Source organism: Phoca vitulina, unplaced genomic scaffold, assembly GCF_004348235.1.
Source record: "Phoca vitulina isolate PV1807 unplaced genomic scaffold, GSC_HSeal_1.0 scaffold2, whole genome shotgun sequence".
In the NCBI taxonomy this organism is placed as follows: Eukaryota; Metazoa; Chordata; class Mammalia; order Carnivora; family Phocidae; genus Phoca; species Phoca vitulina.
The window spans coordinates 9306427-9327479 of record NW_022589705.1 but is presented as its reverse complement, the minus strand read 5'-3'; the positions used below and the strand labels follow the sequence as shown (position 1 = coordinate 9327479).

The 21053-nt window shown below is 36.4% G+C and overlaps 1 protein-coding gene across 2 annotated transcripts in view; it reads left to right on the top strand.

Annotated features, from left to right (window-relative positions):
• The window catches only part of CEPT1 (choline/ethanolamine phosphotransferase 1), a 37473-nt gene extending 18186 nt beyond the window's left edge, over positions 1-19287 (top strand). For both annotated transcript variants that reach the window (XM_032421639.1, XM_032421647.1), the window contains exons 5-9: positions 9415-9499; positions 16200-16331; positions 17028-17186; positions 17686-17811; positions 18406-19287. In XM_032421639.1, coding sequence (XP_032277530.1) covers positions 9415-9499; positions 16200-16331; positions 17028-17186; positions 17686-17811; positions 18406-18525 — 622 coding nt within the window. In that variant the 3' untranslated portion in view covers positions 18526-19287. The remainder of the gene's footprint in view (positions 1-9414; positions 9500-16199; positions 16332-17027; positions 17187-17685; positions 17812-18405) is intronic.
• The last annotated feature ends 1766 nt before the right edge of the window (positions 19288-21053 follow it).

Sequence of the window (21053 nt, the reverse complement as noted above, 5' to 3'; positions counted from 1 at the left end):
CTCCTAATGTCATCATTTTTAGTTGCTATTAAGTTTGCTCATAGTATCTCGATCAAAAATAGGCTCTGTAATTTAATTCATCTATAAGTAATTTCCTTTCAAAGTCTGATATTATGAGAAAGCCAATGTGATTTGGGTACATTATCCCTGAAATTATGAGCTAAATCTTTCAGCACTTTGCTCTGATCACAGCTGAAAGCTTCCTTATACAGAGAATATTAGTACCTTTCACATCTAGACAGACCCCTGTCCTCACAGTCCTTCTGGACCAAGCTAGTATGGAGATCTGACAAAGATGAGTACTGCTTATTGGGACCCTTCTTGGTCTAGCTTAGCCTGTTAGGATTTTTACTAGCTTGGATTTGAAAGACAGGAGGGACATGGGCTCAGAGGCTAGACCTTCACAGAAGGAACGGGTCGGTGGAAGAGGATAAGAATTATGAGTTGGAGCTCATTTGTAAATATTTGTAAAATATTCTTTAAAATGTTTATGGATTATATTAAATGGAAGTGGTCACGTTTCCTCTCTTAAGGCTTAAACCCTGTATATCTAGATATTTTAAAATCGGTAATTTCTACATATATGTGGAATCATTTTTATAAATTAAATGCTTAGAAACTCTAAACAATCTCTAATAAAACTGTTTATGCAAAATACTGGCCTTAAAAAAACCCTCCACACTGTGAAAAGTAGAATTCTTTCTCAAATTATCATTTGTAGGGCATGGCGGGGGGCGGGAGGACACTCTTTTCACAAGACAAAAAAATTATAATGAATTGAACCAGATCAGTATATCTTGCCTCAGGTGTTATCTCCAAATTATTGTCTGTTTATCAGCTTGGGCAAGGCCTATAACTTTCATTTCCTAATTTGTAAATCAGTTTTGGATTTGATGGTGTCTGAGGTTCCTTCTGAAAGTCTATTAATTTCACAGATATTGTTTCCAATGTACTTAATTATTTATAATTATAGCAGGCAGAGTATTTATCTTTATTACATTTTTCAATTCATGCTTCTCATGTTTCACATTTACATTAGCTAATAACTGCTACCACATTTATTTCTATGTAAGTAGATAACTTCTGACTTTTTCTTTTCTAGTTAAATGAGAGAAGTCAATAGGTTATGTGTTCTACTTGTAGTCTAACAAATCCGATTCAGTTCTTACCCAAGAAACCTCTAAAGAATAAATATTTGAAGATACCCTAGTAATTAAAAACCGTTAATGTTATAATCCAAACTCTCTGTTAATGTATAATCCACTTTTTGTGGATTAAGAATTAGGAAACTTCCTATTGAATGCCTGTATAGGATATTTGCCTCTTTAAAAGTTTAAGATTGATCACATAAACAAATATCAGAGATTTTCCTTTCAGTTTCTAGTTTCCCTAGAAGTGTATTTTTTATTGTTGGTAATGATTCAGTCATTAGGACTGTGCTCATTTTAATTTTGTTAAATTGTTATAGAACATATCTTAAAACACCTATTTATATTAACATAAAGCCTAGATTGCAGTTTGGACTCTTGGATCATCAGGTAAAATCGTAGACTAGTTTCTATCTCCTTTAGCATTCCTCAGCTCTTAATTTTGATTACATGGTTTTGATTTGAAGCCTATTCTATACCACAAGTCTTTTTCTGTCACCATCTGTGTTCCAAAACTTCATTAGTGATTGAATTGGACATTTTACTAATTTTTACCACTAATAAACTAATCCGATATAGTAGAGAGTTATAATGCTGGTATGGAATTAAGGGAAGAAAAAGAGGAAAGAGGATAAGATTCTGGACTAGAGATTATTAGGAAACAGGACAAGGAGTTGACCAGTTGATTTGGTTCTAACCGTATCCAAAGGAGTCACAGTTTCCCAATGTCCTTTCCACATGCATGTGCTAATTCTACTGAGATAGCAGAGGTAGGAGTATGATGAGATGTGGGGCAGTGAAGGGGTGCGGGATAGATTAGTGGTTCTTCAAACACATAGATGACTGTGCCCTGGGGCTTCTGAAAACATTCCTCTCCAGAGAAGTCTGGGTAGGTTCTGGCACTGACAGGACCTATGTTAAAGATAATGTGATTATTTGGCAAGTAGTATTCACTAAGGTAATTAAGAGTTGACTGTGTTTTTAGTTCTAGTGTTACCAGCTCCCTATTTACAAGTCATTTATTCAGTGTGTTACACTTAGAATTTTTAAACTTTTCTAATGTTTTGGTTTGGGTAAGAAATATACATGTTTGCATAAGGATAACAATAGTACTGTATAAATTGTATCATTGAATCTTTAGATGTCTTTATAAGGAGAATGCTACCTTCTAAATCTGTTTTTGCTACCTGTAAGGCTCTTTGGCAAAAGCTCTGAGTAAAGTTATTTTGAAATGTTTGTTTCCTTATGCATAGATTCGATGTTACAGAGTCCCAGATCATAATTATAATATGCCAGCTTCTCACAGGAACCCTGGGACCTTGGTTCTGGAACTTCACGGTAACTGCTAGAATATTGATGCTGTCCAATGAACAGTGGCGTGAACTCAATAAAGACAGCACCTTTGTCATGCACAGAGTAATTAAAATGTAAAAAATAAAACGTCTTCTGGTGGTATTTCACAGACAAACAGGTTAATAGAAAATAATTTTAATATATATAGGGCAATAAAAATCCACCCTATTAAAATTTTTTGAAGATAATATTTCTGGTGATTTGATGCTAAAAAAAATTATCTATCTCACTTACCTACTATACCTAATATGATTTTTCCTCTATGTAATATTTTTAAAACAAATACCTTTCCACCATTAACTAGATTTTTTTTTTGATATTTATATTTTGAAAATAGAATAAAGCAGGGTTGCCCTTTAGATAAGTGAATTGAGAGGACTTTTAATAGTAATAGGAAAGATTCTGTGTATTCTCTTAACTCTTTTAGAATATATTCTTTAAGCAATCTAGTACCACTTCTTCTGTTTTCGATGAACTTGATTTTTTAAAAAATTAATGCTTGAAACTATTCTCATTCCTATTTGTATTGTTTATTGTTTTCTTCTCTTAGGTGTGCTTTTAAAACTAAGTATCCTTTGCTTTTCATGTTACTATAGCTATCTTTTGAATACCCTCCTTTTTCAGGTTTGGTTTGTTTTTAGTAAATCCATATTTCCTTAATTGATGCTGAGTGAATAATATCTCCTTTTCCTTTCATATTAGAATTATAATTTTGACCTTATGACTTTTAAAAGTTCGAAAAGATTCACTAGAAAATGGTTTCCCAGTAGAATAGCCAAGAATCCACACTTTAGTATGAAAGGTTTATTCACAAGAAAAATAGAACTTAAATTCCATTTATCTTGCTTTCAGGGAGTATTGGGGAACTGTTCATATGGACACCTAACAGATCATTCTAGCAATACAAGGCTGCATTAGGTTTCCTATATTGAATCCCCATGCCCAAAAATGTTTCAATAATGTGATAGAAATAGTAAGTCTGGTAGCAGAGTTCTTTCTGAAAGGTATCTTGCAGCATTGTAAATCCATTTATTCAGTGGCAGTAGTGACGTCTTTGGGGACAGATTAATAAGAGAGGGATAGTCTACATCTTTTTTTCAAAATAAGTTTAGAATTTGGAAAATACTGAGAGGTACTATAGGCATGATTTAGCAGCAAAACAAAAGCCATTTTCATTTGAATTTACAATGTATTTGCATAATTATTTGTGGGAGTCCTTCGTAGGGTAAAATAATGTGCATAGTTAAGAATGTGTCATTTTTTAGCACCCCTCTACCCATAACCTGTCTTCTGGCACTTTCTTCAAAGACCTGAAAATTTATGCTCACTGCCGTTGTCTACATTTATAATTTTTGATGGCTCATTTATGATTATTAATTACTTACACTCACCAAAGGTCTTTTTTCCCCAGTGTTCTTAGTGAAAATAGAATACTGACTAAATGACTTTCACCTTGTTTATGATAACAAAGTACCTGTATTTACAGAGCCTTTCCTATTAAAATGTTTCTAGAAACTAATGCATTTTAATTTTAACGTCCTGAAAAATCTTTTGGAAATGCATTCTTTTATCAGTTGCTAACTTGCAGAGATTTGCTTTTAATATTTGTTGCTTTAACTGATTTGATCATTGAAATGAGACTGTCATATGTTTCTTTGTGGGTTTTTCTTTTCTTTCTTTTTTTACAAAGTTCAGGGGGAAAATAAGCTTAAAGAGTTGTTCATTATATTTTGTTTCGAGTTAATTTAATTTATTAGCATCTAAACTTCCTATTCTATTGCCTGTTGTTTTCTACCAATTTAAGAAAAGTTGTGTTAGTATATAAGAAACATCATCCTGTGTGGGCTCCTTAGTGATAAAAAGTTAAAAACTTAGGACAAATTTTACCCCAGTTGATCAGTAAACTAAAGAGTTTTTAGCATTGTGTAGGTACAACACTTCCAGATTCTTTCAAGGCTCTGCCATGTATTATCTGTCTAACCTTGAAAAGTCAGTTAACCTATCTGACTGAATTTCCTCATCTATAAAATGGTGGCAGTAGTTCCTACCTCCTAGGATAGTTGTGAAGATTAAAAAAGTCAAAATGTAATGTGCTAACTATAGCGCCTGGTGTATAGTGTTTGTTACCACTATTATTATATTAATTTTAAGACCTGTGTTAGTAATTCCCAACAGTTTCCAGATTTGTTCCAGAATTGATTGTGCTAGTTTGAGAGGAAGAATAGGTCCATGATCCCTTCATTTAACTCCATCAACATTATTACTAAATGAGGTGAGAGGACTCTCCTAATTCTTCTGTTTCCAAGGGCGTAAGAGTCTGCTGTCCCCTTAAATGTGAGACCTGAACTTGAGTTCTTCTTAGAGGACTTACTATGTTTTAAGCCTTTGGCTGTTTTTGTCTTCCTACTCAAAAATCCCTGGATGGGTTGCTGTTGTTCGTATTTTTTAGTCTTCTCAGATAATCGAAAGATCCATGTAGTCATTCATGTGGTAGATAATACGGTTTTAAATAATTCAGCTTATCTCAAAAATAGATGCTTAGAATTTCTCTGTATGTACCACTTGATTTTAAAATATCATAGTTATCATTCACTTGTCTGGTTAATGTTACTTAACATTTAGCTTGCCATGCCCAGTTTGTCCCTTATCAAGAGTAGAAAGTAAAATATTGGAAGGCAGTATGATCAATTTCTAGGCCAGTCTTCATTGCAGTCTACCAAGATTTCACCCCACCCATGGTATTTCTGGTATAATAAGTGTTCTGGTTATATATAAGCTCCCTAGACCTGCAGATCCATTTATAGATAATTGCAAATCTGTAGGTAATAACAATCAAATTCTTGAATAGGATTCCAGACACCCTCAGTGGATGTCTTTTCAAACAAAATTCTTCTTTTTAAATAATAAATAGCTCACAAGTCAAGTTGTACGAATTTGGGGTTTTTTGACGTTGTGAATTTAGCCCTAGAGCATATTCTGTGTTAACCAAGCTAATAGCCAACCCAGATTATAACACCATTACATTTACTATGTGTGGTATAACAAATTATGTTTGCAAATTAGCTGCAAATATATCTTTGTTTTTTTTTTTTTTTTTTTTTTTTAAAGATTTTATTTATTTATTTGAGAGAGAGAGAATGAGAGACAGAGCACGAGAGGGAGGAGGGTCAGAGGGAGAAACAGACTCCCCGCCGAGCAGGGAGCCCGATGTGGGACTCGATCCCGGGACTCCAGGATCATGACCTGAGCCGAAGGCAGTCGCTTAACCGACTGAGCCACCCAGGCGCCCTGCAAATATATCTTTGAATGCATATGTTACACGTACAAGAAAAATAGATTAACTTGTCTTATTTCTGATATTAAAGTGGAAAGACATAAAACATTCTGGGAAAAGATGATTAACATGCTTACCAACTTTCACAGAATGTCATTTAAGTCCTTTCACATCCCTGTTATTCCTGAGTCTTGTTGGAATTCAAACCAAATGCATTTGTTAGGTATCTCTCTAAACACTAAAAAATAAAAATGAAATTCAAAACAGAAATTTTCTTCATAATTAGTTAACTTAGGTAGTTTGGGGTTGTTACACCCCTGAGTCATATTGTAAACCTGTAATTCTGATGTAATAACTGATCTAGGCTGCCTTTCTGTTTTGATGAAGGCCCCATGAGTTCTTCTCTCCAACTAGAGAGAGTTTCTGTTCCCTGTTTAGAAGTTAAAATTACTCATATTCATTTAAGGTACCTTGATCTCTTTACCTCTTTGTCAATAGACCATTGAGATGTTGTTAGGAGTGATGGGCCCAGGGGATTTATTATGACTATTCAAAGTTATTTTGAGTGCCACATTAGAGCCTCCCCATCAGAAGAATGAGGGAGCTTAGTCTCCACAACTGGTTTGCTTCTTTCCATTTGTCTTCTGTGGTAGCCATCAGAATGTTGTTTATTGCTGGCTTGCGGTAGTGATTTAAGTGGATTTCACACAGCGTTGGGGAGGTTCCTTTTGTACTTCGACAACCTATACTAAAATAAAGTAGAAATAGGAAATTGTTTAAAGCAGTACCATTCAGGATATTCAAATACCTTCATGGTTATAGAAAATTAAGTGGATTATCATTGAGTTTTCCCCCTCTGAAACTTTTAGGCTGTGGAAATCTAATGCTGTGGAGAAGAGATTTGTTTTCCCATATGTCTTAAAAAAAAAAAAAATCACTCGTGTTTTGGATGCTCTTTTACCATATATTCTTTATATCTTGAAGGGCTTATTTTTGATGTAGTTATGGAGGATGATTTGTTTGTTTGTTTTGAGAAGTCCCAACATTTGGGAATTTTATCACCCATGTTATTATTTTGAAAATAATAATAAGGAAGTGACTACAGAAGTGCCAGATTCCTACCTTTCTATAACATTCTTCCTTCTGGATAACTGTCTTTCCTCCCCAGCCAAAAGGAGTGAAATGAGCCCTGTCCTAATACATGTTACAATAAGTTCAGCCCATACTAAGAGACTTCTTAGTGGAAAGGTGGGAAGATGAACTGCCACATAACCCCTCTTTCCTAAATAGAATCGTTGACTTTTTTGTTCATTGTTAATAGCTTCTGCCTCCTGTCCTCTTAGCTTGTTTAGTTCCTGTCTCTGGGGATGGCCTCTTACTGCACCCTTTTTCATTGACAGTCAAGATTAGAGCCACACCTCCAGGAGTGGTGATAGGCAGTTCTCATGATTCAGAGCAGGAGGGGCTCATCCAGGAGTACTGAGTATTCCTCTAAATCAGATGAGCAAACAGGAAAAAATATTCTTAACTACCTACAACTGGTAAGTAAGCTTTCCCGGGCTCTCCCTCCTAACATTAAGGCATTGTTGATCTAAATACAATGACAGTATCAGAATGGTTTAGAAAATTCTGTCTTCCAAAATTTCCAAACAAGCTAATCCATAAAATTTAACCTAGGAATCCCATTTTGGGGCTTTGTAAAGATCTTTCATGTTTCCTATTCTCTTTTACATTCATCCAAGGTACAAAGATAAATTGCATGAGGTTCCCTCCATTTTTATTTTGTAATTCTATACTTCTGGCCCTTCCCCTCCCAAAAGGCTACTTCATATATCCAGAAAAATGTTGTAAGATGTCTACCCTCCTCCACCCAAGACAGAGTCGATCATCTTTGACACCTGCTTAGTCTCCTGAATCTGCTACTGAGTGTAATTCCCCTTATTGGCAACACCACTCATCAGGTCAGCTCTACAGATTCTTTTTAGCCTAATTCAGTCCATTTTCCCCCCAATAAATGTGTATTTAAAGATAACTACATCACTATATGTTTGCAATTTAATAAGCTTCTGTTCAAAAAACATTCTTGAGCAAACAAAGCTCAGTTTTTTTAGTTATGAGAGACTGGTTTCAACTTAGTTATTTATTATGGGCATGAAAGCTTACCTATCTAGCTCACATTATATGTTTTAAGTGTCAGTTTTAGAAATGGGTGCTCCATTCTACTCTGGGAATTGAATCCCCTTACTGTTGATACCTATTTTTCTTGGACTAATTTTTTTAAAAATTTACCTTCTTAATAGATAAATTATTCACTTTGTTTAAAACTAACATTATAAAAAAGGTATGCAGTGTATGGTCTCCTTCCCATCCTCATCTCCCAGCTGTCTATTCCCACACTGTCCTCTCCAATAGGTAACCACTGTTCTTAGTTTGTAATGTACATCCTTCCAGAAATTTGTTATGTAATTACTGGCAAAAATAAAGATAGAATATTATTTTTCCTCTTTTTTACACAAAAAAATACCATTTATACACTCTGCAACATTCCTTTTCACCTAGTATATCTTTGATATTTTTCAATATCACTATGTAGGGAGCTGCCCACTCTTTTTTTAAAAACTACCAAATTTCATTGTATGGAAGTACCAGAATTTCTATAACTACTCCCGCACTGAGGGCTATTTTAAAAATTTTCCTATTATAAATGATGCTGTAATAAATAACCTTGTGCAAACATTTTGTGCTACCATATCTCTAGGATAAATTCTGAGAATTTTAATTTTGGATCCAATAATCTGAGAATGATAATCTCAAGATTATACAAAGTGTTAATCTATAGAAGGAAAGGAATACCAGTTTGTGCTTTGCTCCTCAGTCTTTTTGTCCATATTCTTTTTTTCCAGGCTTTCAGACTTCTAATTTCTACTGCCCTGTTTTTGTACCAGGTTTGTCTTTTCTTGACTATAAGATCATTTTCAGCAACCTCAAAACTAATTCTTGGCTGCTTTTAGTTCTTCTTTCCAGAGATCTTAGGGTAGTTGACCTAATAAGCTTAAGAATTTGATTGAGAATTGAGTGAAATTTTTTTTTCAAACCCCCTACCATGGAAGGCATTAAATGACTATAACTAAAGGGCAGTAAGTTTTGTAAGATCTCGGTGATTTATGTTGTTTTAGTAAAAACTCACCATTTCCTCCACTTGGTATTACAAAGCACTTGTTTCAAGATTTCATATTATATAGCAGTACAATGCAGTCCTCTCTGCTTGAGACTCAAAATTTAATACACACATACCCTGCCCCAGCCCCTTTTTCTTTTTTTTTTTTTCTTGTTTTTGTTTTTGTTTTTTTGGTGGGAAAGGTTAAGCTATAGTTTCAGCCCAACTTCAAGGAGTCAGAAATTTCCTATGGAAAGGAGGGGTTTTTATTGCTCTGTGAAATTCATCAAATTAAATTAAAAGCCTCTGGATTTTATTTGATTTTGCTCATAACAAATTTTTGACACCTCCTTTTCCCCTCTCCTCAATATTTGAAATTTTTTTCTATTGTGCATGATAGAGGAATGCTGCTAAGCTTGCAAGTAATTAACTTGAAATTGTTTTGAGTAATTCTGCTTTTTTGGCTTTTTGTACCTAATCAGAATTGATGTGACTGAAGTGCAAATCTTCATAATAATCATGCATTTGCTGGCAGTGATTGGAGGACCACCTTTTTGGCAATCTATGGTAACTTTGTTCACATTGTGTATCCCATGTAATGCATGTTGTCTTTTGCTTGTGTTTTCTAATACAGGATAATCCAGTTAAAGGGTGATATGTAAAATTATTTTATTTTTTATGAAAATGAAAAACCACAGCAATGGTAGGACACAAACTTCTTTTTAGGGAATGGTGAATTTTACTACTTGGAGTTAGGTAGTACATTAGGTCCATTCCAGGGCTATTGTTTTTGAAGGCTATTTGAATTATTATTTGTCATCCCATTTTACATCTGAGGAAACAGCAGGTAGTATACCAAGTTAACCAATGACAAGATGAGACTTTTTTTCTCTTTCTGAGCTATATGAGTCTACTAGTTTTTCTATCATATGCTTAAAGCTGAATTAACAAATTTGGGGTAGTAAATAAACTAGCCCCAAAATAGAACAAATGCTTATTGAAATCGGTGACATAGAATTGTTTTAACAAGCCAGGACTTTGACTTTCAACCTGACCTATAAACACAAATATTTTTTCCACAAATTTCTGAAAGAGGGGACATAATATATATAATATGTCAGCCAAGACTTAGGAACCAGACTGCCTGAGTTTGATCCAGGCTCCGCTGCCTATGATGTGAACACCATCTGTTACTCAACTCACTGTGGCTGAGTTTCCTCCTCTGTAAAATGAGGACAATCACAGTACTTATTTCATAGGGTTATTCTTTTTTGTTAAATGAATAATACATGTAAAGCCTTTAGAACAGTGTGTATCAATTACAGTATCAGTGAAAGCCGCTCTTACAGTTGGAATTACTCCTTCCAGATTTGAGCCACAGTAGTTTGTAAGCCCTGGTCCAGGTAACTGCTGATCACTACCACCACTGCTTCAGAATTTACAGTTTGTTTGGTGTGATCTAACCAAAAGATGTACTACTCCCAAACAAACGATTCTTAAAAATTCAGATGAATTTTAAGGTATAAAGGAAATTGAACAAGATCTTTCCCATACTTAATTCACTTTATGATGGTAAATTAGATACTTGAGGAGGTGTAATTGACATACTTCCCTGAGTATTCATCACCAGAAATTGTTTAATGCCTTTTGTTGGGAGGGATAGGGTTGTGAGAAGGAAGGAGATAAAAGAATAAAAATAATCCATAGTCAACCAGGAAAATTCTGAAACTGTCCAGTTATGTATATAATATCATGCAAATTCACATCTTTCCTACACATTAGTCTCAAAAGCCAATGGGTCTTTAGTGAAATCTAAGATATATTCTAGTGAAATCTGAGCTCTATGGATAGATATATGGATATAGATATATAGATATATAGATATATAGAGAAATTTTTATTTTACTTTCCAGTAGGTTAAAAATATTGTTATTTTTATATATACAGTTGACCTCTGAACAACACAGATTTGAACTGTGAGAGTCCACTTATATGCAAAAAATTTTTCATACAGCACAGCAAATGTATTTTCCTTATGATTTTCTTAATATCATTTTCTTTTCTCTCATATCCTTTCCTCTAAGAATACAGTATATAATATATATACACAAGATATGTGTTAATTGACTGTGTTATCAGTAAGGCTTCTGGTTGGTAGTATGCTATTAGTAGTTCAGTTTGGGGGGGGAGTCAAAAGTTATACGCAGATTTTCAACTGCATGGAGCTGGGGGTGGGTGGGCACTCCTAATCCTCATGTTGTTCGAGGGTCAATTTTATGTTGACTTAAATTTTTTGTATCTCTTGACTATGTTGATTATTATGTTCATAGACTTTGTGTTTTATACCAAAATCCCCCCTCTTCCAAAATTTTTTAAGTATATTATCTTAAACATATATAAATTACCGATAAAGTTTTGTCATACCAGTAACCAAAAACTGATTTCTGGCTTGATCATTGGAAAACAAGTCAGCGTTGGTTATATATACCTGATTATCCTTATCAGTATGGAAATACATAAAGCATTATTGCAAATGAAGTTATAGGCTATACATACATCCTTTTTTTTCTTTTTGAGAGAGAGAGTGCAAGAGCGAGGGGGGAGGGGCAGAGGCGAGAGAGGATCTTTTTTTTTAGAGTGTGTGTGGGAGAGAGAGCACGCGTGTGAAAGCGCACAGTGGGGTGGGGGGAGGGACAGATGGAGAGAGAGACTCCCAAGCAGGCTCTGTGCCGAGCACAGAGCTCAACTCAGGGCTGTATCTCATGACCCTGAGATCATGACCTGAGCCAAAATCAAGAATCGGACACTTAATGGACTGAGGCCGTATATATCCTTATTTTTTTTAGGTGGTCCCTGGCAGTGAATTTGCTTCAGGTACACTTGGTACCTTTTTTACTAGGATTTATATACATGTACTTAACAGAAGTGATTTTTTTTTTCTTTTAAAAGGATCAAATATTTTGTTCAGTCTTTATCGATAATTAATATAATCATCCTTTTTTATTATATATTTTAAAGAGTGACCTTAGGAAGTCTCAGATCGAAGACTGAAAATCCCCAGGCCCAGCAATCCAGTTCCAGTAGTAGTGAGGTTAGGTTGCAGTAGGGAAACAGATTCCCAGGCCTTTGTCTTGGTGTTACTGGCCGTACTGTGACCATCATTAAACTGATAGGGAAGGGCCTGACTTCTCTGGTGATATTTGGAGGCTCAGAGAAATACTGTGTATTCTTTGAGCAGTTCCCGGTACAGATTCCCATAATTGACCTCAGACCACCATATTTTTTTCTTTTTACTTGGCCCATATTCATCAGTGAATATGGTGTTTTTTTTTTTCTATCTATTTGACAGAGAGAGACACAGCGAGAGAGGAAACACAAGCAGGGGGAGTGGGAGAGGGAGAAGCAAGCAGGCTTTCCGCAGAGCAGGGAGCCCGATGTGGGGCTCGATCCCAGGACCCTGGGATCATGACCTGAGCCGAAGGCAGACGCTTAACGACTGAGCCACCCAAGCGCCCCATGAATATGATGTTTCAAATCGCATTATGTTAGTTTAGGAAAGATTACATGTAATATTCTCACTTATTCGTGTGCCAAAATGGAGCAAAGATACCTGTTTAGGGCCCAGATGTGAAATTTTCATCCCTTTTGAAGTCGAGGGCATAAAATTGACATTGCTTTCCAAATCCTCATAAAAGGCTTTTACTGATAGTTAGGAAACAAATTTATGGTAACAAACAAAAACAGTACAAATGTCTTCATAAAGCTGATTCCAGAAGATCAGCTGTTTTGCAAAGATAAGTGATTTATATCTGCTGCTTATGGATTACCCGTTTCTTGCTGCTGCTTTTTTTTTTTCTTCAGAGAAGATGGGTTTTTACCAAAGTCTGTAATTAGTTCTTTTGGTTTTGGTTGGTGGTTTTTTATGGAGTGTTTTTTTAAGGAAAGAAATTATTTTCATGCACAAAAGTCAGTGCACAGGTTTACACATTGCAAGACATAAAACAACAATCCGTATTGTTGATTTCTGTATTGCTTCCCCAAAAGAGTATATTCTTTTGGAATGTCTTGAAACTATCATTTGTCATATCACTCTTCTTTTTTTTTTTTTTTAAAGGAGAATATCATCACTTTGAAAGGGACCCACATGTAATCCCCTCATGGTCACTTTCACTGATGTTTGATTATTTTAAATGTAGTAGTTGATTAAATGTGTACTATATCATGAGATATCTTCTGGAATCCAGTTAAGGCAAGTCGTGAGAGACTTCAGGTGAAGTTTCAGAATTCCCTAGGTAGAACTAAAGACCTACTCTGTAGTGTAATTTATTTGTGTCTCATTCTTAAACTAAAAGACTGAAGAAGTACCCTTACACTTAAATAATTAAGACATGGTGATTTTCCTTAAACACTTGGTAGACACTGTAATCATTGTTATATTAAATTTAGATGGAAATCACTTATATTAAAAGTATTTATAAACAATCATTGCCATGTTGTTTGGAAGACAGTTAATAGTATCTAATCTCAAAGTGATACATTATATTTCTGCTGAAATTTGCAAAGCCTATAAGAACATTTTATGCTCCTAAGTCTTAACAAATTAATAATTGATATTCTATATTGATCCAAACTGTTGAACCAAAACATGTCCATTGTAATCTGGTAAATCTGAGAATTTAATAATGCTTTTCTATCTCTAACTTTATTTAAAATGAATTACATTGGATTGGTACTATTTAAATGCATAATGTGGTAGCATGAATCCAGAGGGTTTTCCCCTGGCTGTAGAGCAGAAACCATGACCCGAGGGAGTTCTTACTCTCCCTAGTCCAAAAGACCCAGAGCTCTGATGAAGGTGTTTTCAATATCGGTCCTTGCTATTTCTGTAGAGTGTATACATGTTGGTTGCTTTAGACAAGTTCCAAGAGAAGGAGGACAGAAAGGGAAAAATTGAAGAAGATAGAATGTGCCCACCCTCCTTGATCTTGGGTGGGAGGTGAAAATGGCAACAACAGTTTTAGTGCTTTTTATAAGTGGTTCAGTTGGTGCTGAGTTTTAAGGGATTGCATGGTGAGCCTTGGGATTCTTCTCATTCTAGCTTTTCCTTCACTTTGCCTCAGATTTTCTTGTAGCTAGCATCCTTTTTCCTTAGCTAACATCCTTTTTCCTTCTTAATATAGGGGCAAGATGTGTCTTCATATTCTCCCATACAATAATTCTGCATAGAGAGTAAGAGAAAGGGAGATCTTAATCTTCATTCCACAAGTGTATATTTAGCACTTATAATATGCACGGCTCTACAGAGAGTATAAAAATCAGTGCAAACAAAATCCTACACTCAGGAGCTTATGGTTTGGTGTATATAGCTATCCTATATGATGGAAGTGGAGAGGGTCTTAAGAATGTTTATGATACCTTTCTCCTAAGTCTGTAGCTTGCTTGCTTACTTTGTGGTCCAAGCCATTTACTAATTTGCCTGGCTTCTTCAATATTTCTGTTTATTCTTTCTTCTTTCAACAGGCAACAGTTTCCATTTACCTAAGAGCATTTTCACCAAATTTTAATTATAGTTGTAGTAGTATTGTGGCACAGATTATTGCTACTCTAAGGTTGGCACTCATTTGATACCCTGGCCCTAATACAGGCATGCCCCTGTAATGGCTTAATGCTTTGCTTCTTTTGAAATCTGAGGGACTGTAGTATTTCCCCCTTTGCCATACAGGTCCTTTTTATCTGGAGGGAAAAGGAAACTAGCAAGGGTATTAAATTTAAGCTAGGTGCATCAGATTAAGATTGCAATATCCCTAGTTTTCTGAACTAGAGCAGAAAAATTTCTTGGAGCTCAAAGCATCCATGGTGTTGATTTTCTCCTTTACTGTAAACAAGTTTTGATTTGGGCTGTAGGGTTTAGAAATGAATTAGGGAAGGAAGAAGGCTATTTAGGATGCTCCTTAAAGTTCTGGGCTTAATTGTTAAGTTGACTTACTTCATTTTAGAAAACTAAACACTGCCATAGTACAACTTGAAATTTGAACAGTTGATTACAATTTTTTTTTTTGAGCTGCAGTTTTGCAAGAGGTCATAGAGTTGTGTAAACAAACTGAGTTCTTCAGAGTTTTGAAGAAATAGAGTATCTAAACATTAAGATTTATGTCTTTACCAATTTTACTTGGGTTTTATATGTACAAAAAAAAGTGGGAAATGTGACATTTCCTATTTGGTTTTGAAATGGTATCCCTAAAAAGTATAAACAGCCCTAATTAAAATGTTTTCATTATAAGAACTCATTGCCTATTAAACCCTGTGGGCTTCTGAAATTTTGTACCTATACTCATTTGTTTCTATTAATAGAATATATCGCTTTATGTTGCTCTATTTTCAACACATATTGGACACAATGTGAGCCTTCTTAAAAGCTGGAATGAGAGGTGCAAAAAGGAAGAAAATCTTAAATGATTTTAAAAAGTTAGTACAAGTGTATTTCATTTGAAATGGTGGATATTATGCTTGCAAGATTGAATATGTGATCCCAATGCCCTCAGCCCCCCTTACTTTTAGGTAAATCAATCCGTATTTCAGTACACTATAAAAGTACATTATTTGCTTATTCTGAAAAGGAAACTAAACATGTTAAAATTTTGGATACAAAATTGTACCTGCTTTGATGTGCTTGATGTCTTTTTTGTCCTGTATATGAATGTCTTCTTGGCTGCCCTCTGCTTTTTCAAGCTGCTTGTATCCTAACAGTTGGGAGTTGGGAACTCTTCTGAGTACAACCTTCGTCTTCCATTCCCTAGTTTGCAGAATTTTTAAATCTAGTTGCAAATATTTCTAGTCTTTTATGCTCTGTACTTTCTCTCCCGTAACAATTAGTAACAAACTACAGATTTAAGGGCAGAGTTCCAAAAATGTACAGAGAAAAAGGCAAAGTACACTTCATTTATACAAAGTCCAGAAGACAGCCTGTTCCACGGTTGCCAGACTTCTGGGATGCATTAGGTGAACTCTACTTAGCGAGTGGCACAAATTAATAAAGTTGGATCAGTAATTTTTTTAAAGGTTGGTGTCAGAAGTGAGATTAATTTCTATATAGCCTCTTCTCTTGGTTATATTGTTTATAATAGAAAGAGGGAAATGTTCATTAATTTAAGTATTTGCTAAACTGGAAGGAATGGAGGATATATGGCAATATGAATCAAATGTTTGTTGTATTTTCTTATTTTAATTTGTATATATCTTAATTGTTCTCTCTCTCTACCCATTAAAGATTCCAGTGCTGAATATTCAAATGAAAATTTTTCCTGCACTTTGTACTGTAGCAGGGACCATATTTTCCTGTACAAATTACTTCCGTGTAATCTTCACAGGTGGTGTTGGAAAAAATGGATCAACGATAGCAGTGAGTACATGTTAAGATTTCCAGCAATTGTTTATACCAGGACTTGGTTTTGTAGTTGCTTTTTTGATTTGAATTGTATAAAATACTTGTTAATTTAGAGTTTCTGCTTAGTCTTAAACAAACATGATATCCAGACCTTCTCAGTTCTATCTATACGTGCATATGTTTATATGCTTACATGCTTTTTTGTTTTGTGCATGCACACACAGACACATGCACGTTTATACACATATATATTTTTAAAAGTATGATCAGGGGCACCTGGGTGGCTCAGTCGGTTGAGCCGCTGGCTCTTAGTTTCAGCTCAGGTCATGTTCTGGGGGTCCTGGGGTCAAACCCCGCATCGGGCTCCACACTCGGTGTGGAGTCTGCTTGGGACTTCTCCCTCCCTCTCCCTTTGCCCTTTCCCCACTTGTGCTCTCTCAAATAAATAAATAAAAATTTTAAAGTAAATAGAAGTATGATCTGCTTTGTAAAATGAACCTGGCCATGTAAGTAAAATCCTCAGTTTGGGCCTAACCAGCCCATGCTACTGCTTTCTTCATTAGCTGTTCTGGTATTCAGTTACAGAAACTGCTGGCTGGCAGGCACCATGAGGTTCTTAGAAGTTTGAGCTGATCTGCCTTACAGCAGATCCAAGTGGTATCTAACAGTATTGAGTGCCGTTAACCCCTCCCCTCTCTTTACTCCGCACAGGGAACAAGCGTCCTCTCTCCTTTTCTCCATATTGGATCGGTGATTGCCCTAGCTGCAATGATCTATAAGAAATCAGCAGTTCAGCTTTTTGAAAAGCATCCCTGTCTTTATATACTGACATTTGGTTTTGTATCTGCTAAAATCACTAATAAGCTTGTGGTAAGCACCAGAGTTTTTATTTTTTTTGTTTTTAACATTCATCTTGTTTTGGTTTTATGGCCCTAGTTTTCATTCCACAGCTTCCCGAGCAGTTCTAGAGTTTGCTGTCCTCCATCAACATGGGAGCTCTTTTTCTCTTCTGTGAAGCTACAACTTGACATTACCAGAAGCTCCGTGGACCTCCGCAACACTTCTTTCTACTGCAGCTTAATTTGGTGCTTTAGTTTATCTGCCTTCTCCAGTCTCAGTCTGTACATTCAAATTAAGGCTCTTTATGAAAAGCATCTTTTGGGGGGCTTCGCTACATGGGCTCTCCCTTTGGTGTATAGCTCTCACACATACTTCTTGTCAATTTTTTAGTTTGGAAATTCAACTTTTTATTCAGTATTGCTAAATAATTCTTGAAACTTGTGATTTGAGCACAAAACTGATTTAATGTGTAGCTCACAGTTGCTCTAGTATGAAAATGCCTGCATCACGGTGTCTCTTTTATTTGCAGGTGGCACACATGACTAAAAGTGAAATGCATTTGCTCGACACAGCATTCATAGGCCCAGCACTTTTGTTTCTGGACCAGTATTTTAACAGCTTTATTGATGAATATATTGTACTTTGGATTGCCCTGGTAAGTATTGTACTGTGTCCTATTTCATGATTTGGAAGCCACTTGTTTTCTTGTTTCTGTGGGCCAGTCCCGAAAGATAAGATCATATAATTGTAATGATTTGGCATGCCAGAAAACCACAATTATGGGACTTTGCGAGTTCCTTGTGGCTTTGTCTTTGAGCCATTTTTTGCATTATTCTTACTAATCCTGCCTTTGTCAGGGCTTAAAAATTCCAGATTTCTGACTAAAGCAGGAGCTGATAAACTACATCCTGTGGGCCAGTGACGTGTTTTTTGTAAATAAAGTTTTATTGGAACACAGCCATGGCCATTCATTTCTGTATTGTCTGTGGCTGCCTTCATGCTACAGTGGCAAAGTTGAGCAGTTGAGATGCAGACAAAGCCTAAAATATGTACTGTCTCTCTGAGAGTTTGTTGATCCTTAGTGTAAAGGAAAAGTCTGTGAGGAAATTAAGTTATTAAATCGTATGGAATTGAAGACAAATCTGAAAAGAAAGGAAGAAAGTCAGAGAAGCTCCTCCTCTTTACTTTCAGGAAGCTCAGGGATGGCCTAAGCAGGTCCTGAGAATCTAACGGTCTCTCTTCTTTCTAGGTCTTCTCTTTCTTTGATTTGATCCGCTATTGTGTCAGTGTTTGCAATCAGATTGCGTCACACCTGCACATACATGTCTTCAGAATCAAGGTCTCTACAGCTCATTCTAATCATCATTAATGACGTAAACTCCGTGTTATATAGGAAACTCCTGTTTTCTGCAGGAAAGAATCCGAACATATTAAGGAGAATGGGGTGGATAAGAACAAATATAATTTATAATAATCAATGTTGTATAACTTTTCTTTGTTATTGGTAACACTCCTTAACTATCCTGTGTGAGAGTGGGAATTTCAAGTCCCATCTTGTAATTGTACATGTTGTCATACAGGGTTTGGCCCGAGGAAGCATGCAGGAAAAATTGCCACGTGTTTGTAATTATCCTGGATTCAGAATAAAATTGTCCTGGGGAGCAGATCCCCAGTGGTGGAGATGTCTAATGTAAAATATTTGCAGGCCAAAAGATGGTTGCTTTATAATTTTAACAAATCATCATCTTTTAGTGACATCCTTGTTTAGTGTCTTCTCAGGCTTTCTTTAACTAAAGAGCTCAGCTTGTGGCACAGACATATCCCACTAGCTTATGAGATGGAATTAGTGATAAAGACCTTGAATTTGGATTGAAAGGTTTCCTATCTTTACATTGGTGAGGAAGTCATTTTTTTTATTGCTCAAGAAATGGTATCTCATGGGCTTGGGAAATCTGATTAGCATGCAGAATAATGTGGTAACTTTGTTGATCCATTTTATTTTTTTAAATAAATATATGACCTGAAAGCCAGCCTTTTTCTCAGTTTTATTCAGTGGAAAGATAACTAAGTTTTAATGTCATTTTTTAAAATTCAAGCAAAATTTATTTCTCTTCTTTAATAAATAAGGAAATTCGGTCAGCTGCTTTGTCATTATGTGTCCTGCGATCTTTCTATTTTGTATAAGCTGTTTAATTTAAAACCTAGGAGAACTAAAAAACAGGAAACAAAAAAATGAAACCTAGGAGAACTGTGTTCATTTTCCCTCTCAATAGGTTTTTCTTTTTTTTCTTTTTGTTGCAGTTGTCTTTTTTTTAAAGGCAGCATCATTTATTTTTAAAGATTTATTTATTTATGTGTTTAAGAGCGAGAGCACGAGCAGGGGGAGGGGCAGAGGGAGAAGCAGGCTCCCCACTGAGCAGGGAGCCCGATGTGGGGCTCGATCCCAGGACCCTGGTATCATGACCTGAGCCGAACGCAGAGGCTTAGCTGACTGAGTCACCCAGGTGCCCTGAGATTATGTCTTAGGAATCTCAAACCTTTCCCCCAAATTTTCAAGAAGAGAGGCTTAGGCCTCTCTGGGCAGTTATTGAAAAGTCATACTCCTGTTCTGGCTCCGCAGTATACTACAGTTTGAAATGAGAACCAGGTTTCTTCACTAACTATAATCCAGATCTGTTTCCATTGTGTGTAGATAGTACAGTTGCTTGAATGGAGGGGGACAGCAGAAAAGAAACTATTGGCTAAAACAAGGTATCTTCTTACTGGTTTTTATTTATACCCTGTTTCCATAACCGTGGGTGAACAGTAGCTGCACTGCCTCAGCTGGCAGGCGGAACTCTACTTTCTTGCACTCTTAATGCTTCCATTAATCCCATGTAATCTTGAGTAGCAGTGACCGTGAAACCTTCCATTTCTTTGCTAGACTATAACAGTAAAGAGAAATCTCTGTTTTTGCTTGCTAGCAACTTCTCCAGCATCTGGGGTAGAGAAGTGCATGCAGGAAAATGCCAGGGCACATACACACATTAAAAAGGTGAAAGTTTTGAAAGACAAGAGGCTTCTAAAAGTTTCCCACCCCTTGCAGTGTTGGAACAGAAGCTGCCATTAGAAGTATAGAGGGAAGGGGCACCTGGGTGGCTCAGTGAAGCCATCGACTCTTGATTTCAGCTCAGGTCATGATCTTCAGGATTGTGGGATCGAGCCCCACATCAGGCTCTGTGCTCAGTACCAAGTCTGCTTGTCCCACTCCCTGCCATGCTCGCTCGCTTGCTCTCAAATAAATAAATCTTAAAAAAAAAAAAGTATGGCGGGAAGATGGTTGAGGTGACCACTAAACTCCTTTGGACGCTTAAGATTATAATACTCTTTTCTGAAAGGGAAAAAAATGGCATTGAGGCAAACCCTCTACCTGTAGCTAAAGAGTTGAGCTGGGCTTCTCAAAATAACCAAGTAGGAAGTTGGATGTCTACAACTGGAGGCTCCAAACCAGAAGTGATGGGCAGACAGACCTGTCTATGGAGGCAGCATAGAGCTCTTTCCCAGCTTCTGGGAACTGAAATTTCTTACCCTCAAGTTGCCCTAGACCGCAGAAGCTTCCCTGGCCAGCAGCCTTTCCTCCCAGGTTCTGGCAGGCACACGTGACTGGAACCAAGAACTGTTGCCCTGTCCCAGTGCTGTTGCTGCTTCAACCAGTGTGCCCTGCCTTCTGTTAGAAGCAGAGCTGCTGACCGCATAGCTGTCCCACTGCAGACACAGCCCCAGAGTTCGGGGCCACTGTGCCCACGTCCCCCCTCCCAGTCCGTTTACTCTCTCATCTGTGGCCTTGTGCTCCTGGTTCTCCCCCCGCCCCCAGAGTGGAAGCCAAAGATAACACATAGACAACAAGGAGATGTTCAT